Source organism: Nicotiana tabacum, chromosome 1 (assembly GCF_000715075.1).
Source record: "Nicotiana tabacum cultivar K326 chromosome 1, ASM71507v2, whole genome shotgun sequence".
Classification (NCBI taxonomy): Eukaryota; Viridiplantae; Streptophyta; class Magnoliopsida; order Solanales; family Solanaceae; genus Nicotiana; species Nicotiana tabacum.
Window position 1 is genome coordinate 59,471,660 of NC_134080.1, and position 26,930 is coordinate 59,498,589.

The window sequence follows — 26,930 nt, forward strand, 5'->3', positions numbered from 1 at the left end:
CTGAGTTGCTGTTTTGAGTTTCTTTCTTGTACTGTGTACAGGTTGCCCCTGCTTGTATAGTTTTCGAAAAAGAACAATGGTGATAAAACAGCTCTGGTTGAGTCAGTTGATTTTTTTTTTGTTGTTAGAGTTTGAAGATTGTTTTAAGTGTGGGTAAAAAGGATTTTTTTTTTTTTTTTTTGGTAACAGAACAAAGAAAAGGCAGGAAAGTTCTCATTTTATAAAACACACAACATTTGAATCCTTTGTTGCGTGTTTGTTGGTTTCTCGTACATAGTTACTTTGGTCGTATTAATGACAGATTGAATCGTAACGTTAAGTTCGGTTTGAATTGGAATTCAACTTTAAATTTTGACAGCACTGGGAAAAGTAAAAGTCAAATGGCTAAATTAAACAGATTACTTATTATTCCGTCTGTTTTCATTTACTTGTCTTCTCGAAAGTCAAGTGAATATTTCTTTGCCTTTCTTTCTAATAAATGGCTACAACCTTTTTCTTTGACTAAATGGCTACAACCTTTTTCTTTGACTAAATGCTTACAACCTTGTTAAACTAAATGAGTTCCGAGTATACACCGATGCTTTTGTTGTTATGAATTAGTGATTGACCAGCCTTATATTTAAGAACCTAGTCAATTGTTTACTTAGTTAACGAAATAGAGCAAATCTGCAAGCTCACTCAACCAATTTTTAGGACTCTAAGTGGATCAGATCTGATTAGAATCTTGAGGAAGTCTTCATTTGTTTGTCATTATATTTCATCCATGCTATCTCTTCTATGGAATTCAAACCGGAACAATGACCATTTTAAGGAAGCGCGCGAACACACATAGTAATAGGTTTTAGGGGCTAAATGACGTTATGTTCTAAATATCGGACAAGTATGAAATGTACATAATACCAATTCAGATACTTGTGCACTTTCTAGATGAGCAATAGAGCAACTGAATAGAGATAACAGCAGTAAGACACTAACTATGCAACATGAAAAAGAAAGAGTTCATTTGCATCTAATCTAAATACATCTGGGAAAAGATTTTGGAGGGATGAATTCTAGTCTTTCTTCTAATCAAAATACATCAACAAAAAATCATGGTCTTTCCGTGAAAGTAAAATGTAATATTACCTAAATAATATTACTCCTTATTCAACACTTTGGGAACTTTGATGTAAGGCTCCTCAAAGCTTGGCACAACAGAAATCAATGCTTCCCTGTTGAGGAAATTGCATACAAGAATCATTCGTTTGCTACCATAGGGCCATATAACATAAAAGAAAGTTGATGGAGGAAAGCAACATTACCTATTCTCAAACTTTTCAGGTACATCATCGCGCAAATTATCTCCCTCAGTATCTGTAGATCAAGAAAAAAATTGCCAAAACGAAATATTTCAATGTTGCATCAAATGCTTGTTGTTCAAAAGTCTAGTGCTCTTGCAATTAATACACAAGTCAGAAAAGAAAATCAAACAAAACATTCTGATTGTTCAAGTCAAGAGACACAGAATTCCCAAGCAAATGATTTTAATTGATAGCCTAATTGTATCAACTTGACATTTTTACAAGATCCAGATGAAAAAAGAAGAACAGTAACCTTGACTGTTTAACCTATTGTTAGTCTACCCAAGCATGGCTAAAGCTTCTTCCAGGAATCCATTGCTAAGTCTACTCTGCAAAGGCTAACACAAGTAAACTAGAACACGAGAGGAGAAAAAAGGGATGAGGTAGGCGTTAGTTGCTGTTCTATTAATAGAATACAATCTGCAAGGAGATAAATTTCTTCATTATTGGGTGTCCGATAGCTGACACTGAAGATCAGTCAATGAAATCTTTTAGCATGGCATATTTGGTGCACGGCCAACTCAAAAAAGAAAATATGGGGGAAAAAGTCTCTGTTTTGGTGCTTATAGCCCGAGATGAGAAGGCAGGCATTCCTATACCATTTTTTCCTGATTTCATGCCAAATGATGCAAGCACTATTTTGAGAAACATATGACATTATCTTCAAGAAAAAAAATATAGAACTTCAAAAGAAAAGAAAAAAAATCAAAGAGAAGTATTCAATTAAGTATCTTAAGCACCTGCCCTTAAGGCTGGCTCGATACTCTGCAGATCAACAGCTTGAAGTTGTCCAAACCTGTTTCACCAACGAGGAAGGCACATCAAAACATGAAAAGTAGACAATGCCCCATTGCAGAACGTACCAAAAGTAAAAAATGTACCATCGGTCCCCTCCCTCCCTCCCTCCTTCCCTCCCTCCTATTAGCTAGGAAAGACAAATATCAAGTATCCACCAAATTCTTGGACTAGTGCCTTGCAAGCTTCAACGGTTCTAACTATTTCAAGCTCAAGCACACCCGGAATTCTAGCTTGAAATAAGAACTCTGAACATTAGTTTCAGAACTTGAAGACAAATTTTGGTGATTAATTAGACGACGATTCATCAAACTGCTCCATTCCTCACCCTGCTCGCAAAGAGGGGAAAAGAAAAAGACATATATTACGTGTGTCTTACACACATTGGGGGTTCTCCTAATACAAACTGAGCAGCAACTTCATGTTACTCAGTTTTATCTACCACTTGAGTTCTAAGATACATAACTCTACTATCTTTAGCATAGTTAACTTAGCTAAAATAAATGTAAATGACAACACCTCTAATGTACTAAAAGGCAATAGGTTCGAACCCTGCATCATATATTTAAGTGGAGAAGGGTAGAAGGGTGAGTCCATTATCGCTGAGTTCGAAGGATGCGGTTCGTCCTAAGGGTTGGCCCTAGATGGATTTCTCAGTCATCATTAGTTAAAAAACAACAACTTCTCAGGTCACTAAATAAGTAATACGACGATGAAAATAAAGCCTCGTAACCAAATCAATAAAAATTATGTTCAAAGGGACTAAGTTGAATTAAGAGCAAGATATCAATTAACTGTTGAATTTGAAAAGTGCTTAACAAACATATCCCTCCTCATAACTTTAATATCAATAAATCACTGGAAGAAAATTAAAAAGGCAACAACTTTTCAATTATTAGAACACCATCTTAATTCCTTTTTAATATTAACCAATGACTTAGAAGCAAACATATACAGAGACAAAAAATGCAGAGAAAGAACGGTACCAATCTATAACTTGTCGAATTTTGGGAGCAAATTCTTCAACCTACAAAAAAAAACCAAGATTAATTTTGGAATGTATAAACAATAACAATAAGGTTAAATATGAAAAGAATAATAATTACTTGTTGAGGGATGAGTGAAATTCGAGCAGTTTCAGCCAAACGAGGAACATCGGGAGGCTCTAGAACACTCGATTTCATAGAGTAGCTTCTTCGCTGCTTAATAGACAGTGGTAATGAGGAAATGCCATTTTTAGTGAAACTGAAGAAGAAAGAATCAGTGGCTGGTTTCAGCAAATGCAAAGCTTTGATGCTGCTTCCCATGGATAGATGGTGTTTGTTTGTTTGACGAGGATGACGATGATACTGCAGCTATAAATGAAGTTCTCTCATTTATTTTGGACTTAAGCCCATATTCACATTTTGGGCTAGACTGTAATTGTTGTAAAAATTGCACGAGCGATCGTTCCCATTTAACTTATCCCTATTTTTTTAAATTTATTTTACTTGTACCTATTTTTTAAATAACTTCAGCCCATTTTCTCCTCGTCCTTGAGAATCTCAACTAAGAACCTTAGGATGTTCTTTCCATGCAGTGATACTATATAAATGAACACTTTCTTCTTGGTCTTTCAGTACCAATCTCCTTTTACTATTTTTTTTTGTTTAACTGGACTCTAACAAGTAACACCCACAGAAAACAACAAGGATCTGCACAATCTCTTGAATACTTTAGAACATAGAATCTGGCACTTTAAATTTTTTAACCTCTTTTTTCTCCTCTATTTAGCTTCATCTGACCATGAATAACCACAATGTCCAAGTTTGTTCTTACTGCTATAAAGTTGTAGTATTAACATGTCTTGTCATTGTAGTCTTAAAGAAAATAGAGTGACTCGATCTCCTGTCATTGTATTCAAAGATACTATAATAATTTCTGTGTGCAAAAAAAGATCTCAAAATTAGTTACGCATGTGTCTTTTACAAGACAAAGCACGTGAAGAACCCTACTTGTTTACTTCTTTCAATCTTTTCAAGTTTGTTGGATATTTTTGGAATCTGAGATCATCTGTATTTTCAGGTGAATGTACTTGCAACATCAAAGTTGATCAACCGCGAAACACCAAAAATAGTATTGATTCCCTCAGACTTAAGCTATAGAGCTGAAGTTCGCCAGTTACAAAACAAAAACTTCAGCTCTAGAGCTGAAGTTCGCCAGTTACAAAACAAAAACTTCAGCTCTAGAGCTGAAGTTCGCCAGTTACAAAAACAAAAACTTCAGCAATGCAAATAGAGAACAAAACAAACTTCAGCTCTAGAGCTGAAGTTCGACAGTTACAAAACAAAAACTTCAGCTCTAGAGCTGAAGTTTGCCAGTTACAAACAAAAACTTCAGCTCTAGAGCTGAATTTCAGGCCCGGCTACTAGAATGCTGAAGTTTTGCGTGATTGTCTTTGCTACTTCAGCCTCGTATGTTGAAGTTATGCGAAAAAACGGATACACTTGCAAATTTTTTTGCAAAGCGGGCACAAGTTAAAACGTGACACAAAAAGTGGGTATAGATGCAAATATCCCCTCCAAATCGGGGCATTTGCATCTATACCCGCTTTTTGTGTCATGTTTTAACTTGTGCCCGCTTTGCAAAAAAAAGTTGCAAGCATACCCGTTTTTTCGCATAACTTCAACATACGGAGCTGAAGTAGCAAAGACAATCACACAAAACTTCAGCATTCTAGTAGTCGGGCCTGAAGTTCAGCTCTAGAGCTGAAGTTTTTGTTTTGTAACTCGCGAACTTCAACTCTAGTTTTTGTTTTGTAACAGTTTTTGTTTTTGTAACTGGCGAACTTCAGCTCTACAGCTGAAGTTTTTGTTTGTAACTGGCGAGCTTCACCTCTAGAGCTGAAGTTTTTGTTCTCGCGTTAGGATTGTTGTAGCTTGCATAGAATTATTGTGTTGATGCCCCCACCAGCTCCGAAAGAGAGTTTTAATCTATCTTGATGTCCATAGTATGCGAAAAGTATTTCCAGATTCTATTGGCAGCCTCACTTTCAATGAATACGTTTCTAGTTGAGGAGACCTACAACAAGAGCATTTTGGAGATAATATTTAGACTTAATTTGGCTAAGGTATCATCCAAAGGGAGCTTCTTTCTCCAACTAAGAAATGGAGCTTAATTTAATGGAACTCTTTTGTGCAAAAATCCTAGAAAAGATGTCATTTTTGCTTCTTTTTTTTTTCTAACAGAGGAACATGTGAACTTCCCATCAGAAGTTAGGTCGCACTGACACTGATCGCCTATTACAACATTGAGCAAGATGGGGGCGGATATAACTTCGAGGAGGAGGAGGAGAAGGAGGAGGAGAAAGGGGCATAAGTTGTTTAAAAAGTGGGTACAAGTTCAAAGTTTTTAAAAAAAATGTGTATAGGTTAAATAGGGGCGACCAAATAGGGCGCCCCGTGCAATTTTTACTTGTTTGGAGGGAAAAAGAAAATCACAAATAGCTAGATTTACTTTTGATAATTGAAAATTAGTCACAATTTCAAAAGTAATTAAAATTTAGCTATTTTTATGTAAAAATAAAATTTGAACAAAACTATCTTTAAAAATCCGAAATAATTCTAGCATAATATGGTGGAGTTCAATTTTTTTTTTACATATGAGATTCCAGCTTAATATGTTGTAGTTCCAACATAATATGCTGGAAGTTTATATGCAAGAACTTCATAATCCATCATATTACGATAGAATTTTTCGTGTTTCAGCTAGGGTATTTTTGTCCAGATTTTATCTCTCCATAAAATAGTGGCTATTTTTCAAAATGTTGGCTCTTTTTCAATTAGCAATTTAAGAAACTGGCTAGCCCATGCTATTTTGACTTGACTGGATCGGGTGAAGTACATAAATAGTGGTGGACTTTAAGTACTGGGCTCAAGTTTAAAGGAGAGTAGACTTGGATTTGTATTTATTTTGTAGGAGTCCTTCTTAACTAAATTCCTCCAAAAAAAATAAATGTTCTGGTGTAAAATGAATAAAGTCCTCAAGATCTTCGCAAATACAAGGAAGTTTTTATAAATGATACATTGATTATGTTTTCCTTTTTTAATTTATCTCTTGTATTTATTTTGTTAAATTCAAATTTTATTTTAAATAGTCTCGTAAGTCATGTTCATTGAGCAGAATAAAAAATATATTTTGCACAAGACGTTCATGATAAAGATACTGATAAAAAAAATAGAGGTAGAACATGCCTATTCCCTTACTAGACCCGCATATGGTGTTTTAAGGGTGCGTGCGGTGTTCTGCTAGAGTTTATTCTGTAATTTTAATTATCAGAATTAGGTTTCCTAATTTGAAGTTGTCATTGTTATAAACCTGTGTTCGAAAATAATTTTTGCAAAAATAAAACAAATAGAATAAGAAACATAATAAATAAAAGTTCTGAACCCAACAGTAAATTGTGTTTCCTTAAGGAATTTAATTCCCTCACCGTTGCCCAATGTTTTTGGATTAATACCTCTCATGATAGAATGGAACAACTATTTTGTAATTCCGGCAATGAAAATTACAGAACGTGGTCGAACTCAACAAAAGACATTAAACCACACTTATGCTTACATTTTGCTTTGAAAAACAGTGCAGAAATGCAGACGAAAAAGGGGAGAGTGTGCAGATTTTCGGTGCTGAAAAATGAGGCAAAACCTCTGAATTTATAGCGAAGCCGAAGCCGAGCGAGTGACGACGGCGATGGCGCAAGGCACCACTTGTTTTAACTCTTTAAGAGCTACAAGATATGCTTCTCTATATAAGCACGGAGATTTTTTTTTTTCCATTTTCCGATGAGGAACAAAGTGCATTAGTAAAGGAAACAATTTCAAACTTTTAGTAACCCTCCAAATTTTTCCCTCTATTTCCCGTTCACATATCCTATCTAGTTAGATAAAAACCCAACAGTCGTAGCTATGATTTTAAGTTGTACCATGATGTTTGCTACTTAATTGTTACCTGACATCAAATTTAGTTTAAAAAAAAAAAAAGCTTTAGCTTACTTAATTGGAAAAAGGGCTAAATTAAAAAAGTTCCAAGACTATTCAGTAAAGAAAAATTTGTTAAATTAGTACAAAATTTTTAAAGAAAATTAAATTTTCAAAGTTGATTCAATATTATCTGGATCTTCTGAATATTTAAACGTTAAAATAAATTTAGAAATATATTAATTATATTTGATTAGTTTATCCGCATGTAAATTTAAAATAAGTAATTTATTATTTTGCATGGAAATTAGGAGATTATGATTCATATCATTAAAGAAAAGAAAGTTGAATTAAGGTATAAATCACACAAGAGGACATATATTAATGGAACAAGATGAAAAGAACTCTGCAAATGAAGATTAACAATCCAACTAGAGAAGATTATAAATTGGTTGTACAAGGTGATTATTGTTCGAAAAATAATTCGACATTGCGAAAAGCACAAACAATTGTAGGGGTTAATTGGTTAGAACAAAAAAAGAAATGTATGCATTTGATAATACGGCTTGCTTGTATGGGAGCTATCTCGTTGTTTCTTCCCTATGGTTTATTTCTTATAGTTGCATATTTCATGTCATAATAATCATTTTTTTTTTTTGGCTCATTTCATTTTTACGCTTGGCAGAAATTAAAAAATAGTCAGATTTACAAGTGGTAATTCAAAAATAGCCACAAGTTCAAAACTAATCGTAATTTAACCATTTTTCATGTAAAAATAAATTTGAATGAAAATACTGTTCAAAATCCGAAAAAAAAACTCCAGTATAATATACTGAAGTTCCAGTATAATATACCGGTCCAACATCCAATCTCCAGTATATTATACTGAAACTTTTTGCGTGTTGGAGTTCCAGCATAATATGTTGGAAGTTCATACACAGGTGGACCGATCTCCAGTATATTGTGCTGGAACTTTCCGTGTTGCAGCAAATTAGTAGCTATTTTTCAATAATTTTATAAACACTAGCTATTTTTGAATAATCAGTCCAAAAACTGGCTAGACCGTACTATTTTTATGCTTTTGCCTCGTAAATTAATATCAGCAATAAAGATTATAGTGAATATAATGTTGGAGAGACTGAATGTGATTGGAAAGAAAAAGAAAAAAACAGTAGGCCGCCATTTGGAAAAGGCAGAAAGGAACAGGCCGCCATCATTATAAGAAGAAGGATCTCCCGTTTAGGCCATAGCTTGAGAACTATTACTCTTCCAAATTGATAGCAGCGTTTGCTTCTCTCTCCACCGCCTCCAATTTCCCATTTGCAATAAGAGTTTTGGTGATGTCGGAGAAATTCTCAGCGACACTAAGGATAGGGGATTTGAATGATTACATAGCTCCTTCCCAGGGCTGCGTCGTTTCCCTCAATGCTAATTCTACTCCTAGGATCCCTCAGGTATATCTTTTTTACTACAGTACCATTTTTTAAGGTTAGGGTTTTATTTGAAGTACCCTTGTCTATGTAATTTTTGTTTTCAGTGTGGGCGAAATAGACCAGCTTTCCCTTAGGCATGGATTTTGTGTTCATGCTGTTTTGAATCTAGTCTTGTAGGGATTTGGTGTAAAGAGAACACTTTTATGGTACTTCAAAGAAAGTATTTTGCGCAATGGTGGAAGTGAAAATTGACTTATATAGGATTATTTCTTAGGGCCGCAATTGGTTTGAAGAACAGCTAGCTGCCCATACTTAATATTATTAGACTATTGCTGCTATAACTAATGTTGAGTTAATCCTGCTTTTCTTGAACAGAATGTGGGAAAATCAGCTGGAGCTCTGAGCAAACCAGTAGTACAAAATGAACCAGTCAAAATTTCTCTCAAAGATTGCTTAGCTTGCAGGTATTACCTTATCTCTTTTTGGATATACTGTTCTAGGCAACCATGCCCTGAATTGAAAAGTTAGGCTCAGTAATATGGGGATAACCTTAACATGACTTTGTTTATTTAAAAAAAAAAAGATCATCACAGGGTCAGCAAAGAAAAAGAAGCTATGCCATATTAGCTACGTCATATTATAATATGGGCTGACTTAATTTCTCTTTTGTAATCTTAGCTTCTGCTTGATGCCTTTTAGTGTATCAACTTACTTCATCAAAAAAAGAGTTGGAGATGATTAACAAAATAATGTAATTGGTAAAAGGTCATTTTTGTCATTCTTGTAATCTCTAATACAATGTATTTCTAATACGTCTATCATGTTGAGTTTTATTAAAATAATACGTCAATTGCAGATATCCAATACATAGATTATTCAAGGTTTAGAAGTAGCAAACAAACAAGAATAATTTCCAATTACACATTCAAGCAAATGAGCCGTAGCCAAAGTTCAAAAGCGAAAGCGCAAAAAGAGCGCCAAAGTCTATTGGAGCTTTAAGCACAAAACACAACTAAAGTTGTTTCTAGGGAAGAATATATAAAAATGGAAATGGAATGCAAGAAAATGTAACTATAAACACAGACAATAATTATTTGGACAAAGGAAGAAAAATCAATAATTAAGCTGTATATATGCAGTTAATATCATGTCAATCTAGTTCAAACTTCAAAGTATTTTAAATTTCTGATTTAGAATAGAAGACGTACAGAAGGCTGAATGGTGTACTTGGTTGGATGCTAGGTTATTTACTTGGAGGTTAAGGGATCGAGTCCCACTTAGTACCTTCTTTCCTTATCAAAAATAGAAGATGTAGTCGTAGGTTTTCAGTAGCCAGATTTCTTATACTAAATTTCTAATTTCTTATTCTTAATCATTAAAGTTCAACCACAGCGTTTTCTTAACAACTAAAGTGTATCATTTTGTCAGCTATATTTATTGTCTAGTCCCATAGTGAAAATGACCATGCCTTAGCACCTTGACGCCTACCGTAAAGAACCAGTTAAGTGAAAGGGAAGTGCACAACTTGAGCTTCACCAAGCTTCACGACTTAAGCGCGCTTTAAGCTATCCTTTAACAAAACTGGCTCTAACTGTAAATCAACTATGACGATTCAAATAGCTTGAATTTTTCCATTGTTTTGGCAATAAGGAATTTTGGGCTACATTTCTATGCTAAGGCTCAGGTGCCGGTCTTGTTCTTTTCCCTCAAAAGGTAAGATAATTTTATAAATAAACCAGCACAAAGATCGTGCTGTAGCCACTCTACAATATCAGTAGAGGAGCAAAAAACAAAAGCACCTTGCTAAACCTGTAAAGACTCTAGAACCTGTAAACCTATTTCAGCCTCATTTACATGTTCCATTCTAACCAAAAGCAAAACAAAAATGTATTGGCCTTTATCTTTTGAATGGAGCTAGCGTTGTCTTCAAAACATTTTCTTTCACTCCAAATACTCCACCATATGCACGCTGGCATAATATTCCACCATAGTAGCTTTCTCTTCCTGACTCCCTTTCTGAATCAGCACTTCAACAAGTCCTCTGTTGTCCTTGACATGACCTACTCCAAACCAATCATATCCATGAAGAGCTGCCAAGTTGGGTGGTAACTTGGCAGTGCGAAAACATTTGCTTGTCAAAACAATACCTCTCTTTTGTAGATTCTCATGTGTGAGACAAGCTTCAGTAAATACCATCCATGTGAAACAAGCAACCTTAGTTGGAGCTCTGGACCTCCAAATTTGTTTCCATGGGGAAGGCTTTTCAGGATTATCCACCTTTTGTTAGATCTTTATAGCAACAATTTACTGAAACTCCATTGCTTCTTGGCAGTGATGTCAAAGGCGCGCGTAAGCCCTAAAGCGAGGCTCAAAACACGTTGAGCGCTTCGCCTCGCTTTGTGGGCGCTTCAGTGTCGCATCAAGGCTCTAAGGCATATTTTTCTTTGCCAATGAGTGCAATCCTGAAAAGGCGACACTAAACGATTGATATTTCACTTTTTATCGTAATTTTTTCCAATTTCTTTGTCCATATATTTGTTATTGATGCTTATAATTATTGGTCTTGGATCACATATACATATTTTTACTTTTTCTCGGTTGCGCTTTTTTTCATTAAAGCCCACGTTTTAATTACGCTTTGCGCTTAAAGCCCCAAAGGACCTTAGAGCTTTTTGTGTTTTTCGCCTTTGATAACCCTTCTTCTTGGCTTCCATATAAGGCTATGATCAGTGTTGGATGGCTGCTGATTTGTATTCAGAAGGTTGAAAAATTCAGCAAACCTTTGTACTTCCCAATCATTGAAATTTCTTCTAAATGATGTTCCAAACTTCGTCAATTCTGTTTTCTGCTAAAGACGAAGTATTGTTTGCTGCCAGAATAAACATATCAGGTAAAAGGTCCCTCAAAGGTCTATGACCAGCCCAGTTATACGGTGCTGGTCTTGTTGCAGTCAGTCCAGTCTATAAGTTACCCAGAAAAATGCTTCATTATAAAAAAAGAAGAGAAGTTACTCAGAAAACTGTTACTTGATAGATATTAATTTTATTTGTTGTACTTTGTGTTTGAATTTGTTGCTTGAGCTATTAAAAGCAAATGTCAATCTCTCTATAAAAGATTTAACAACGGTGAGCAACTAAGCTTGATCCCTGATTGCAGCGGGTGCATTACATCAGCGGAAACAGTCATGCTTGAGAAGCAGAGCTTAGATGAGTTCCTTTCCAATTTGGAAAAGGGAAGAACGGTTATTGTCTCTGTATCTCCCCAGTCTAGGGCCTCTCTCGCTGTTCAATATGGACTTTCTTCACTTCAGGTAGGTTTTGATATTTTCATATTTGTAATTTCACTTTTTGCAGTATATCTTCTCACCTGATATGACCGCTGTAATTCTTACTTCCATCTTTTTTTTCTTGGTAAAATGCCTTTTGCGAGGGGTGCGGGTCCGTGGTGTTTGTTTTCCTACTTTTCAGCAAAGTAAAAAAAACAAACAAACAAGTATTACAAAGCATTTGCCTTTGTTTGAAATAAATACGAGCTTGCACTTCTTATGTCAGGTCTTCAGGAAGCTCACAACTTTATTTAAGTCTCTGGGTGTGAAAGCTATATTTGATACCAGCTGCAGTAGAGACTTGACCCTAATAGAATCTTGTAATGAGTTCATGGTGCGATACAAACAATCCCAAAGTACAGGTAATGGGGAGTCAAAGCCACCTTTGCCTATGATATCTTCCGCATGTCCGGGTAATGGCTTCATTTACTTTGGTGTTTGTCTTAATTTCTTGCTTGAGATTCTACGATATGTTCTAATTCTACTGGTGTTGAATCGCAGGTTGGATATGCTATGCTGAGAAGACCCTTGGTTCTTACATTCTTCCATACATATCTTCAGTCAAGAGCCCCCAACAAACTATTGGAGCAGTCGTTAAGAATTATTTATGTCAAAAGCTAAGTGTAAGGTAGCTTGTTGTCATCTCGTCTTTTAAGCATTGTGCATCATATGTAAACTGTAATTTTCATTTTTGTGTTCTTGAACTGTAATGCTTGGACTCTACTTGTCTACCTCAAAAAGAAGAATCAGTCATAAGTTGCTGTATTGCAATTATGCACTAAGCAATCAACTTTTGCTGCCTGTTGTGCTTCCCATCCATTTTATGCATCCTACAGAAAGTTTTCAGAGAAATCATTTCTTTTTCATTTACAGTGAAAATCAGCTGACAGATTGATATTTCAGGATATATGATATGGCATGTTAGTTGGTGAAAAGTTGAAGTTTTTATTATGTTCCTTAAATCGAGCTGTTAGCTGTTGGACTTGATCGCAGTCAATTGGTGCTTGATAGATTTGCTTTTTGTACAGACCAGAGGATATATATCATGTGACGGTAATGCCATGTTATGACAAGAAGCTTGAGGCTGCTCGTGAGGACTTTGTGTTTCAAGTGGATACAGATAGTGAAAAAATTACGGGGGTTGATTCAGTTCTGACAACAGGAGAGGTTTTGGATTTGATACAGGTAAAGAAAGTTATCCGCTTCTCAGTATTACTTTCCCTCGGAGCAAAAATGTGAGAGAGCTTGCTTTTATAGAGTACTTGCAGTTATTTTCCTTTCTATCTTTTGTTTCACTCTTTTCAGGTTTTGTTCTTTAAAAAGGGCACTATGTTGTTTACTCATAGTCAAACTCTTTATCTTTGATGTAGTTAAAAGCAGTTAATTTTCAATCCTTGGAAGAGTCACCCCTAGATAAGTTGTAAGCACTTTTATACACCTTCCATTTATTTCATTTGTTAATGCAAATCCTTACAATTGAGTGCTTATATGCTCTCTAAAGGTTTGCCAATATCGATGAGGAGGGCCATCTTTATGGGGTTCACGGAAGCTCTGGAGGATATGCAGATACCATTTATCGTCATGCCGCTAAAGTTCTTTTAAATCAGGAAATTAAAGGCCCTATAGCATTCAAGACTTTAAGGAACTCTGATTTCCAAGAAGTGAGCCTAGAAGTAAGTTTGCTTCAGTTTTCCCCTAGGAGCATGATTTTATAGAATGTTGTGAAGACGCCCATATAGTGTTCTATTAAACTAATAGCCCATTTGGCAAAGTTGCAAAAATCAGCTTAATTTGAGAAGTGCTTTTTTTCAAAAGTGCTTTTCTCAAAAGTACTTTTGGTGAGAAGCAGTTTGTGTTTGGCTAATTAATTTGAAAAGCACTTCTGTGCAGCAATTAGTGTTTGGCCAAGCTTTAAAAAACTGCTTCTAAGTGTAATTTTTCTCAAAAGTGTTTTTCAAGAAAGTGCTTTTGGAGTCTGCTTCTCCTCAAAAGCACTTTTTTTTTTCCTTTCAAAAGCTTGGCCACACACCTTAATTTTAGAAAAAAAAGCACTTTTGACCCAAAAAAAAGTGCTCCTCAAAAGAAGCTTGGCCAAACAGGCTATAAGTGCCTGTAGGCTGGCAATGCAATATCTTCTTGATTTTGGTTCAATTGTAATTTATTTATTAAGATCTTCCAATAATAACTTGCCTACCCCAATTAAGTTCTCCCTAACATAATGGAATGCTTTAAAATCAAATCGATGAACACCCAAGTAAGAATCTAGCTATTCCTAGGTTGATTCTATAAATTGAGTTATATAATCCTTTATAAAACTCAATTCCTTGATCGTCCCAACTTGCATCTGGTGGACAATTTGGAAAGAGAGAAATCAGAGATGTTTTGAAGATAACGGAAGTCCCATTCAGAAGCTGAAGATGAACTGTCTAGTTCTCTTTTATTTTTGGTGTAAACAGGATTACTTACAAGAAGCTGAATCTATTTATGAGATTCTAGATTTCTTATGATAGTTTAAGGGCTAGGAACTCAGGCTTCAATTCTCCTTGCAATTATATAGGACTACACTACTTTGTGTAATCCCTGTTTAATAGATATACTAATATGTTACCTTCAACACCCCCCCCCCCCCACACCCCCAAAAAAAAAAAAAAAAAAAAAAAAAAAAAAAACTCAATTCCTTGATAATTAATTCTTACCTAGTCTTGGTTCCATCTTCCCAAATAAGAACTAAGAAAATTAGGGCTTAATCTAGTGCTGACCACCATTAAATTGACAAATAAAGCATGGAATCAGCTAAATAATCATAACCCAAGCAATTAGTGACAAGCAATTAATAACCCATTAACTTTCAAACTTAAGTCTACAACCCAAGCAGAGAATTAGCTACTCATGCTAGAAATGAAAGTAAAAGCAATTAAAAGATAAGAATTTATAATAATAATGAAAATTAAGTTGAATGACTCAAACTCCTGATGAATTTCCAAAAGTTGCTTGAATCCTTGCTAAGAATAGAAGAAAGATCTTATTGAATGCTTTCCAGCAGCAAAAGTTCCTAGATATTCTTTCTATCTACTAAACTGATTAAAAAAACTCGTTATGTACTATTTATACTAGTCTAATTAATTTACAAATCATTCCTACAATAGCCCTAATAATACTGCTATTCTGCTACGAACGAAATAAAAGCGCTGACAGCGCTTTTGAATCCCAGATTTGAACTTCAGGAGCCTCCAGTTTTGCTGCCAACAAAATATATTCGCTGCAGCGCTTTGCCGTTGCTGCTGAAACTTCGAAGAATTTCCAGATTGAACCCAATTCCACCGCCTGCGGCTTCCATCTGCTGCAATGGAATTTTCCTGCTGCAGAAACTTCAGAATCCTATCAAACTGTCACAATTCTGCTGCCAGCGGAATCAAAAAGCTGACAGCGGCTCTTCAGATTAGCTTGCATTTGAACTCTTTTTGAATCCTTTTGCTATCTTTTCTTCCTATTCAAAGATTTCCAAAATCTTTTAACTCTGCAACCAACGAAAATCGGGTGAGATTATACTATTGTATGCTATCAAAAGATTACAACAACAACAAACCCAATATAGTCCCACAAGTGGGGTCTGGGGAGGATAGAGTGTACGCAGAACTTACCCCTGCTTTTAAAAAGGCAGAGAGGTTGTTTCAGGTAGACCCTCGGCCCAGGATGGAAAAAGGGGAGGGGCATGCTATCAAAAGATGCAAAACTTTAAATAAAAGCTAGTGAAAAGTTCGTAAAATCCCAACTTATCTGCGGATGTAGAGCTTCCGCACCACCCCGCATATCCAATGTCTTCAAGTTGAACCATATATATGTAGTTGAAAGTTTTTTTTAAATGTATACTTATAATAAGTTCGTAGCAATTGACACAAAAGAGTAGTTGGCCATTGACAAACAACTGACGAGATATCTATAACACAGGTGAATGATAAATCGGTCCTGAAATTTGCATTATGTTATGGTTTCCGAAACCTGCAGAATGTTGTTAGAAAAGTGAAAATGGGAAAGTGTGACTACCATTTCTTGGAGATCATGGCATGCCCTTCAGGTCAGATTCTAGATCTTTCTATTTTGTAAATAACGACTCTGAACCTCCTTGCATCAATGTTAACAGTTAGTTGTCTTTAATTGCCTCCCTCTTGATTATAGGATGCTTAAATGGTGGTGGACAAATAAAGCCACAGCCTGGGCAGTCAGGTAAAGAGTTGATTCGGCTGTTGGAGACAGCTTATGTAGAAGATGTAAGTGACATGGTGCAATTGGATTATTTTTGTTTGTATAGCCAATTATGATTGGCAGAGTTTGTCATACTACACCATCTTGGACTCTAGAAATTTCCACTCCAGCTTGAAGTCTTTGCGTATAATTTGTGCCAAGTCAAGGAACTATACAGTGTGTAACTTGAATTACAGAGCTTGGGAGATTCATCTCTGACTACTCTCTAGTAACCAAATATGAAAACATTCATGTTTGAGATGCTGAAATGGAAGTCTGTGTCTCCCCATCTGTGGCTTTTTTCTGTTATAAAGAGCTGCTGCTTGTTTTGGCTTTTATATTTTCCCCGGTGTTACGAGATGAGGAAGTTTATGAGAATGTTCACCTAAGTAGATTCTAATGAAAGAAAGGTCTACTCTTTAGAAGTTGCAAAGCCATGATTGACATGAGAACTCTTTGTTTTCTTTGCACTTAAACTTTCTGATCTTTTGAAACTGAATGGTCTTTGTTAATGTTCAGGTTGTCGTTGCTGATCCTTTCAACAATCCCATCATAAAAGGCCTATACAATGAGTGGCTTGAACAGCCTGGTTCAGAGAAAGCAAAGAAGTACTTGCATACTGAATATCATCCTGTAGTGAAAAGTATCATTTCACAGTTGCAGAACTGGTAAGAAATGCAAAATATCAGCTTTTAACCGGTTGACGGAGTGTTCCCTTCTGTTGTTTTTCTGCAAGAGCATCCGGAGAGGGTTTTGATATTCAAAGTGCTCGCAATCTATGTTCAGAGGGCATGCAAAACAATTTTTGTCCTGAACGTGTTCACCCCATACTGTAAATATGTTGTGTTTGTACTTGTGAATTACACAGTAGTTTAGGTTGCAATGCTAACATATATGCCCCATCTAGATTGGAAGTTGTACTGTACGTGTCTTATCCCATAAGCTATCAAGCTTATTAAGTTGACACACTTCATTTGTATCCATTAGGAGAGCGGCAACTTTTTGATGCCAATGGTAAATAATATCACCAGTATAAGTGTAGTCCTATTTGTATTCATAGGCTGCCTTTCTTTGGTCTGCTTTCCATCATCGCGCAAACAAGCAAATACATGTTAATGTCTTTTTGGGGCACCTACTCTTGGTTAATTTTAAGCTAGACAATATGACCATTTCATTTTGAGGTTTCCCCCTTTTCATTAAGCATATTTCACAAGTGAAATCATGATGCAAACTCAGATGTTTCTTTTTAAAGGCAAAGTGGCACTCATCTTGAAATTCGTCCTCTTCGGCAAGATTTTCATTTATCGCTAGCAACTTCTTTGTGTGCTGTAATAGTAATATACTGCAGTCGGCAGGAATTTTGTTTACCCACAATTTTGTACAGTTCTTGGTGTTGATACCCAATTTTTTTCTATATATTTTACTACATAAATATACTTTCAAAATAGCATATATGCATATATAAGCATGCATAATCATTTTTATAATTTTTCTATAATTTTAAAGGCTTCAAATTGATTTATTTCCTCCCTTTTTACTCATAAAATCTCTAATAATTATCCTTCAAATTATTTTTGTAGTGATTTAGCCATCTAAATTCTATATTTGTGCCAAAATATTGTTTAAATATTTTTAGTACATTTTTATAATTGTATTTACATTTTTAAAAGCCAATTTGCATATAATTGCAATATTAGCCCTATTAATGTACAATTACGTTATTAATGCATAAAAGGGTCTTTTATATTTTTAAAATATTAAAAAATTATTTTTAAATCATTTTAGTACACGAAATTATTTTTTTAGAAATTATTTATTATTTATTATAAATTATATAGGGTTGAATTGACTATTTAAAACTTAGCCAAATTGTATTTCAATTTCAGCCTCAATTCAACCCAATACCCCAGCCCAATTTCTGATCAAATTACCCAACCCAGGCCCTAAATACACGTATCCGACCCAAGACCCCATTAGATCATGGTCGTTGATCTAAAAGATCAACGACTTTCGTTAAAACTTACCTTTTTTAATTCCAAACGACCCCCAACCCTAATCATTTCTATGCATTCGCCGCCCTAAAATCCTCTCTGCTCTCAAAACACTCTCAACCTAACCCTAGTCTTCAAACGCCGACCTCCCATCTCCGGTCATCTCTAGTGACCTCTCATCGTTTCTTAAGCCTCCCATTGCTTCTCTCATGCCATTCTTGCCTTCTCTAAGGTCCTCAAGGGCCCAGAGCCATGCCGACTTGCATCTAGGGTTCATATCCTGCCTGTTCCTAGCTGTTCCAGTGTGATTCCAAGCGAAATCATTCTATATTTGCTACGATCCTTGGGTTTCCAGACATGTTTCTTCATCTCTATATGGGTTTCTTTCGAAACCCTAATTTTTTTTCTACACAATCTAGGACTATTTGAGTTGTTTCTTGAATGTTTTACACCATCCTTGAGGTTCTTTACAAGAATCATGTGATTTCAAGTGTTTTTCGTCTTCTTCTAAAACCAGGATTTTCGGAACTTCTTTTTAAAACCTTGTCTAACTGATTCTCTGTGTTTAAACTTCTATTTCTTACATATTTTGACTTATTCTATGAGTTTGCTACATCTTAACTCGTCTATGCTGAAAGCCCTAATTTTTTAGGGTTCTTCGTTTGGTTCTGTGTATTAGCACGACTGACCGGTTCTCGTTTTGAGTTTCTGTGATTTCTCGTGATTATCTTGCCTTGATATGTTTCTACTGAGTTTCTTAGCCTAAACTTACACTGATCCTATGTGCTTGTGTTCATCTTGACTGTTCAAGACTCGCCTCTTTCTCATTGAATCAGTATTGTTTAACTTTCATGTTTGCTAGAGTTGTATGTCGACTCTTGACTATCCATGTCTTACTTTATTTATATGCTAAACGCTAACTCTTTTCATGACTTTCTCTTTGATTTATTCTGAATTCCCTATTTCTTGGTTTGATTTGAAAACTTTCCTTTAAACCTTCGATTCTTACCTTCCTACTCAATATGATTGATTTGCTTGCCTAAATTAACTTTCCTTTACCTTGTCTGCATTGTTACTTGATTCTTACTGATTATCTCCTTAATTAGAATTTTCTGAACCTAGCCCTAATTGTTTACTCTGTGCCTACTATGTTTGAATTATTTCCTTGTCTGTTATGCTCCAGTTACACATTGATTTCTTTCCTTATTTGCCACCTGTTCTTACCGTTGAACTGATTCCCTTAATTAAGGAAGTACTTATACTGATTTTGCTCTAATTGGTTCTGAGTTCCATAATTACTATACAATTGTGATTCTTACCTTATTTTACCTAGTTTCGAACTATTATATATATGGTCTCTCATTAATAGTCAACACACACGAACATATTAATTCAAACTCTCTCACACTCTAAACTTTTCTGCTCTCTCTCTTTGGTTACTTGCTATTATTCTGAGTTAGCCGGCTGCAAGCCAAGGCTAATTATTGTGCTCTCATGTTCTTCACTTTGTGTTTACTATCTCTTCACTGGTATGTTCTGATTTCAATTCAAGTCCCAAAGCCAATATGTTTCTTCTACTGCTTCAGTTTATCATGTTTCTAATTTGTTTCTATCTATGGTTCTGTTGTTCAAAATGTAATTGACATGTTTACATTACTGCTTCATAGCATGCTAGTCTAACCCTCTTAGGGCATTTCAGAACATGTTCTACTCCCCTGGTAGTCTGTCTCAACCCTGTTTTGAATGCTTGTCTACTTGTTATCTAGTTTTGATATGCAAACTGATCTGTCACTTTAAATGTCTGATTCTATAATTGGTTCTAAAATTCATACTGTGTTGGTACCACTAGCTATCCCCTAATCCTATAAACCCCCACAAGAACTGCTATGCTCATGTATACTATGTGCTCTATGTGTCCCCAATTCCCATCACCTTTGTGTGAAGGACTGTTGTTTGAGTGTTGCTGAATCTGTCTTGACTATATGTTTGATATGTTGTTTATTTGATTACACAACTCTTGTTAAAACTGTTTTACTGAAGAACTCCCCTATTTATAAAACTAATGAGTCTTTTCAAATACTGCTTTCCTATTAAAACCTTTTCAAAACCATGTCAAACACTCTCACTCCACTCTTAGGTCCTTAAGTTCCTACCCCTCCAGTGTGTGACTGCCTTGGGATCCCTATGAGATCCCTCTGAACTCTGATGCATTGGAGTTGGCTCTTCCACACTGCACTTACTCAGTTCTAGTTATAAAGTCTAGGTGTGAGCACTGCCCCGGATCCTTGAGATCCTTAGGGAACTCTGACGCACCTAGATAATGATATTGTCTATGAAATTTGGCATTTGAGGCTATTGGAGGCTTGGGAAAATCATTTGGGCCTGCTTCAGGCTCCCTATAGTGTAACATCTTCTTTTATTTTTTTTCCAATTATGTAATTTATCCAGCTGGTCTGTAATAACTATTTGTAAATGAATATTGGGGTGATTAGTGAAAAGGGATGTGTGGTTATACATCTATGGGGTAGTATGGGTAGAAACCATGCCTATAGAATTTTGTTAATATACTTGCTATATCTGCTTTACCATACTAGAAATCATGTCTATAGGATTTTGTTAATATACTTGCTATGTTTGTTTTACCATACTAGTGACCATGTCTATAGGGTTTAAATGGTTCCAATAATAGAAATCATGCCTATAGGATCTAAATGGCTTTATAATTAGATATCATGCCTTAGAATGTGATCAGGTTCAGTTTCTGTTACAACGTGCATTTACATTTGTTTCCACTAGAAATCATGCCTATAAGTTTCTAACATCAGCTCTTAACAACTAGATATCATGCTTATAGGGAATAAAATCAGGAATTATACCTATAGAATTAAAATCAATTTAGTTACACAAGTCAGTCTAATTCGTGTTATTTCATTTGAAATTAGCTTAATCAATTGTCCGCTTCTTTAATCGATCTTTTAAACATTGCCTTCATTCACTACTGCTAGAAAGCATGCCTATAGGACCTCAAGAGTCTGTTTTGAAAATTGCTCACTGTTTTACTATATCAACGTAGTTATGATGTTTTTAGGACATCACTGTTCTGCGTTTAGGCAAGCCTATAGGACGATTTAAATTCTACAACTCTGAAAGTGTATTTTTTTGCTACTTAAAGCTGTTTAGATTTAACATGTTTAAAATCAGTAGTGTAAGCACGTGATTTTTGCCCAATATGAGAATTACTCCCAAAAATTCAAAAATAAAATGATTTTTCTTTGGTGTGCAATTTTGTGATATTTTGAATAATTATTTGTATTTGTCTGTGCGTGTTTATCTGTTAAATTAATAAAAAAATAAAAAAATATGTCGCATTTGCATGTAGGATTTAATTCTATAATTGTTACTAATTAAATTTGTTTACAAAAAATTAAAAATTACAAAAATAAGCATCGTTTGCATTTTTAGCATTTAATGTCCAAATATACAATTTTATGCTTAATTATTACTTAATTGTGCGTTAATTGTTATTGGGAGTTAATTTGTGCTTTTATAACTTAATTTAATTCTTAATAACAGTTTAAGTATTTTTATAATTTAGTTTTAGAGAAATAAAAGAAGAAAAAAGAGCGAAAATATAAAGAAAGTCGGAATTGGGCCTCTTCTTCAAATTTAAGCCATAAGCCCAAAAAATGGCCCAATCTTCCCTACGACCCAGTCCATTTCGAACTGGGTCGACCCAGTCCATAACCCAAAAGACCCAAACCCCCTTTTGTCTTTCATTTTTACAAAACAAAAACAAAAACAAAACAAAACAAAAGAAAAAAAAACCAAAAACCCTAAAAAACCTAAAGAACACATCCGCCCCCCCCCTCCCTTTGCTTCTTCTTCTCCAAGCTTTCCTCACACCCCATCCATGGCTGCCTCCCATAGCTTCGCCTGTCGTCCTCAGTTGCGACCATGCCGTCCCCAGCTCCACCATAACACCATCGTTGTTTTGGCTTCATCATCTTCGTCGAGCTCTAACCATCGTTGCCTTTGCTTCATCGTCTTCGTTATGGTGTAACCCACGTTGCTGCTGCTTCTTCCTCACTTCATGCTGCTGCGATATCTGCTTTCATCTTCCCCGTCGCCACTGCTTCGTCATCGACCAAGAAGACCACGCTGCTGCTTCTCCGTCGCAGCTGCTGCCCGGACCCGCCATTGACGCAGCCATTTTGCTCCCCGCTGCTTCTGCTTCAGCCTTCTTCTACTGCTGCTCGTCGAAGCTACTGCTGCTCGTTGAAGCTCCTGCTGCTCGTCGAAGCTCCAGCTGCCTCCGTTCATCACTGTCCATCGCTTTCTGTCGCGTCTCCGTTGCTTCCATGGCCAAGTTCATCGTCGTCTGCTCATTTTATTCATCGTTGGTTCGAGCTTTGGTCGAGGCTCGTCAAAATTCATTGTTTGTTTGGTCGTTGTTTGTCGTTTCAATCCGGTTAGTAGTTTTTAAATTTTATTTCGTCTGTTATTTTGTTTTGATATTTTTCGAATCTAAAATCGGCGAATGTTTGCTTTGTTCATGTCTATGGTTAGATATTTGATTTTTTTGGTTTTGTTCATGTTCATGTTGTTTGTTAAATTAATTTTTAGATTTCAAAATAAAAGTTTAATTAGTTGTTTTCATGTTTATTTCATGTTTGTATTATTGTTTAAGTAAGTATTTGTTAGTTTGATGTTTGTTAGATTCAAATTGAAATTTAATCAACTATTTCTTCAATTTATTTCATGTGTTTATGTATAGTTAGAAATTGTTAATATTGTTAAGTTCAAGTTTAAGTTCATAATTGTTTCTTCGTCGATCTTGTTATTTGCTTAAAGAATTTAGTTGTATTAAAGGAATATATTGTTTTAATCGTTAATCCGTCATGTTTTGTTGTCTTAAAATAGATTCATTCATGTTCATACTTTGTTTTGATGATCTTGAATCCGAATTTTTGTATAGTTTGATTTCTTGTTTACCATTTATGATTATTGCTTGAATTGTTCTCATAATCTTGTTTAAAGTTTAATATAAGAATTGTTTGTTGTAATGTTGTTAGAGTTGATTTTAAGTTCAATATGATTGAATTTAGAAATCTTCATACTTTGTTTGTTGTTGTTGAATCCGAAAATAGGATTGTTTGTTGCTAAAATATTGTTCAATCAAATTTTAGTTGTTCTTTGTTGTTCAATTTGTGTTCATGTGATTTGTTGTTGAAATGTTGTTAAAATCATGTTCATGTGATATTGTTGTTATGATGTTCATCCGTGTTCATATTGTTGTTTGAACATTGTTAGAAATTGATCATATTGTCTATATTTTGGTTAAGTTTGATTAATTGATGTGTTATAGCTGATGGGTAGTTTGGTAAATTTGTAATACGTTCAGGGGTAGTTTGGTAATTTCAGTAAGGTCGGAAGGGGTAGTTTAGGAATTGTACATTTTGAAATTGTTTATTTGAAGCATGGGGGACAAAATGAAATGGGGTGGGTTGTGATATGATTATTTAATATAAAGGGGGACAAGATTTAAATTAAAGGGGAATCTTGCATTATTTTAAATAAAGCATGGGGGACAAAATATAATGGGGTGGTGTGATATATTTATTTAATGTAATGTGGATGAGTGGGAAGATAATGGGTTTGGTAGAGAAAGGGATTGATTTTAATTGATTTATGGGATGGGATATATATATGTGAAGTCTTGAACACAAGAGGAGGAGAAGAAATACAGACAGAAAAAAAAGAGAGATTGAAAAAAAGCTGAACATTTATTCCGAAAAAAAAAACATTGAAACTCTCAAGAAAAGAAAAACATACAAAGAAAAAAAAAAGTTGAAAATTAGAAGAGAAAGTAGTACACACCTGATAAATATTCTGGTATACAGGTGTAGAAATTAAGGGTTGAAGATTAACTAGCCTTTCAAAAATCTGAAAATTTCCCTTGGTTTCTGTCCATTATTTTCGGCATTCCTGGATTTTATTTTGAATTTTTCAAAGCTGTCACTGGGATTTTCGTTGACTGGTTATTGCTGGTTATTGTTGCTGTTGCTGTGTTACGTATTACGTTGCTGACTTTCTTCTTCTTATATTGACAATATCAGGTACACAACTGTAATTTTGGCATTTTGTAAGCTGAAATGAAGAATGGAGTGTTAAATTTTTAATTTAGTTTAATTTAATTTTTTGTATTGTATTTAGGTTATTCATGTATTATTATTCTGTAAATCACTGTCATCGGCATAACTAGGCATATTATAGCGACATATTAAATAACGCCTTTACCAGATTATTAGGAAATATATTTAAGCCTGATTATTAATTAAAATTGTTTAAATAAAAAAATAGAAGAAATAACGTAAAAATGGCGTTATTGAATCAGTTTGGCAAAAATTAACTAAGTTCCTTATTCATAAGGTTTTTCGTCAACGATAAGTTAATCCGAATCATGTAGTCAATTTCAGTTATAACATGAATTAGTTTGCGAACAAGTATTAGGACATGATGAATTAAAACAAAGTTAGTTAATGTTAAATTGTTTAAATTTTTAGAAATATGATTTAGTACTCAAGTTTTTATTTTTATTTCTTTCAATTTTCAGTATTTGTAAATAATTAGTTTCAATAAGCTTAAGTCTTACTAACAATTTGAATTTTAATCCAACTATGGGATAATTAGTTTTTTTTATTTTTTTATTTTTTTACTTTTCGATAATTCCATGTTGTATTTATGATTATAATTTTATTACTTTCTGTTAATATTTGTTTTTCTCTTCTATTTAATATGTCATTTTCAAGAATGTAGATATTGATTTTATATTTATAAAAAACTTAGTAATAATAAAAAGGTAGTCATTAAGGGATATTCTTAAAGGATTTCGCTAAAAATAAATAGATGTAAATAATACAAATTTATAGGATTCTCCAATCTCATTTATTTATTTAATTATTTAAAAAAATTACTTAGAATTTGGGATGGATTGTTTAGTGAATTTCACTTCCTTCCCCAAAGATAATGACGCGTTAGACTCTTTAGGCGCGATTTAATTAATTTTACCTTCTTAAACTCGGATGCGCATTTCATGCGACCCAAATCTAAATCCTAAAACATCAAATAAAATATGTTTCGTATTGTGGGTGCATTTCATGTGACACAATCCAAAGATATGTTTTAAGCGATGTTCACATTCCTAAAAAATAATAATAAAGCGGTAAAAGATAAAATTTGCACATGGTTCATAATTGTATTAAAAATCAGATAAATAAGCCGAATATAACAATTGAGCGACCGTGCTAGAACCACGGAACTCGGGAATGCCTAACACCTTCTCCCGGGTTAACAAAATTCCTTATCCGGATTTCTGGTACGCAGACTGTAATATAGAGTCATTCTTTTCCTCGATTCGGGATTAAAATTGGTGACTTGGGACACCCTAAATCTCCCAAGTGGCGAATCTGAAATAATTAAACCAATCCCGTTTCGACTGTCCTTTAATTGGAAAAAACTCCCTACGCACCTCGCGGTGCCGGAAAAAGGAGGTGTGACAAGTAGGCAAACTGATTAGGACCTTACTGTCAAGTTTATAAAAAATAAAGTTGCATATTTCTGTGCATCGACATCCACTTAGATATCCTGTTTAAGTGTTTTCTCTAATAAAACTGATCTTGTTCGTGTTTGAGACGTGCTGCTTATGTGCATTACTTGTGGAGGTAAACCTGAGCCTCTTAAGTGCTTCTTTCTACATTTATCTGTTAAGTCCTATGTGTTCTTGCTTGTTGCCTAGAATTTTCTCCTTTTAAACACTTTAGGGATCGTCTAGAACTGCCCAGATTTAGAGGTCCTAAAATACCTCCAGGGCCACAGGGAAGGGATAGGTAGTGCACGCATAGGACATTATCAAGGTTACTAGAACGCTTTAGGCTATGACCAGGGGGGAACTTGGGTAGAAAGGGATATGATGACTACGCGCTAACGTCACGTGTAGCCCCTCATTAAGGAGTATTTACCGGGCATTGAGTGGAGTGATCCTGTAGGCTAACCAACCTAGGACCCCTCCTTTCCCAAACTCCTTTTGCTTAAAACTTTCTTTTTATGTATACAACTTGTTCAAATCCCTTGTTTTATTATCTGAGTCATACAATGTCCAACATGCTTTATTTGCAATTATTTGTTTCAACTACTTATTTGTTAAAGGACTAATTCATAAATATGAGTTCGGCCGGGACCCACCGTTGTGGACCGAGAAGGGTGCCTAACACCTTCCCCTCAAGATTATTTCGAGCTCTTACCCTAAATCTCTGGTAATGCAAACCAATCCAAGAGTTAACCGCTCTGGGTGCCCTAACGTACCATAATTCGTTAGGTGGCGACTCTTCAAATACCCAATTCCCAAAAGGAAATGAGTTATCACCCCATGTAATGTCGAAACCCGGACATGCGGAGGGAAAAAAGGGGGCGCGACACTTGGATGCCCTATCCACTTCTGATACTTGAACATGCTTGAGAGTATCGAGTCTACCGTTCGAAAGAAGTCCAAACATAGCAATCATTCTCATTGTACACCAGAAAGAGCTATAAATAGTAAAAAAAGACTGGATAACTATAACACCATGAGCTTTGCAGCAACAATTGTGGGACGGCTAGCAAGAAGAGGAGGATCAGACATCATTTTGTCTGAAGTTTGTAACGCTACACGAATGCTTGAGGGTGATCACTCTTGTGAATTTTGAACAGGAGAAATTAGAAGATGAACGGAACCAATTAAAAGATCAAGTGTAAAGTTTTTTGACTTCAAAGTTACATTTCACAGATGAAATATGAATATCTTTGAGGTTTAA

General features: G+C 35.0%; 2 protein-coding genes across 2 annotated transcripts; one reads left to right on the forward strand and one right to left on the reverse strand.

The window, feature by feature from the left end:
* Nucleotides 1–928: 928 nt before the first annotated feature.
* LOC107829308 (glutamyl-tRNA(Gln) amidotransferase subunit C, chloroplastic/mitochondrial) lies at nucleotides 929–3,512 on the reverse strand. Its single transcript, XM_016656779.2, has 5 exons — nucleotides 3,242–3,512; nucleotides 3,122–3,162; nucleotides 2,081–2,136; nucleotides 1,302–1,353; nucleotides 929–1,211 (listed from the first exon to the last, which is right to left on the reverse strand). Exons 1-5 carry the CDS (start codon nucleotides 3,440–3,442, stop codon nucleotides 1,136–1,138), a joined length of 426 nt encoding a protein of 141 aa, XP_016512265.1. The 5' UTR covers nucleotides 3,443–3,512; the 3' UTR covers nucleotides 929–1,135.
* Nucleotides 3,513–8,230: 4,718 nt separating this feature from the next.
* Nucleotides 8,231–17,147, forward strand: LOC107822880 (protein NAR1). Its single transcript, XM_016649459.2, has 11 exons — nucleotides 8,231–8,544; nucleotides 8,899–8,987; nucleotides 11,680–11,833; nucleotides 12,075–12,261; nucleotides 12,350–12,476; nucleotides 12,877–13,033; nucleotides 13,219–13,268; nucleotides 13,350–13,521; nucleotides 15,797–15,923; nucleotides 16,025–16,116; nucleotides 16,610–17,147. The coding sequence occupies exons 1-11, from the start codon at nucleotides 8,431–8,433 to the stop codon at nucleotides 16,760–16,762; spliced, it is 1,422 nt and encodes a 473-aa protein (XP_016504945.1). The 5' UTR covers nucleotides 8,231–8,430; the 3' UTR covers nucleotides 16,763–17,147.
* The last annotated feature ends 9,783 nt before the right edge of the window (nucleotides 17,148–26,930 follow it).

Excerpts from the sequence above, each read along its gene's own strand:
- LOC107829308 (XM_016656779.2), bottom strand. The coding sequence starts at position 3,442 with ATGGGAAGCAGCATCAAAGCTTTGCATTTGCTGAAACCAGCCACTGAT. Across the intron at positions 3,163-3,241 it reads TTTCACTCATCCCTCAACAA|GTTGAAGAATTTGCTCCCAA; the intron begins GTAATTATTATT and ends TTTTTTTTGTAG. Across the intron at positions 1,354-2,080 it reads CGAGCCAGCCTTAAGGGCAG|ATACTGAGGGAGATAATTTG; the intron begins GTGCTTAAGATA and ends CTTGATCTACAG.
- LOC107822880 (XM_016649459.2), top strand. The coding sequence starts at position 8,431 with ATGTCGGAGAAATTCTCAGCGACACTAAGGATAGGGGATTTGAATGAT. Across the intron at positions 8,545-8,898 it reads CTACTCCTAGGATCCCTCAG|AATGTGGGAAAATCAGCTGG; the intron begins GTATATCTTTTT and ends TTTCTTGAACAG. Across the intron at positions 12,477-12,876 it reads TGTCAAAAGCTAAGTGTAAG|ACCAGAGGATATATATCATG; the intron begins GTAGCTTGTTGT and ends CTTTTTGTACAG.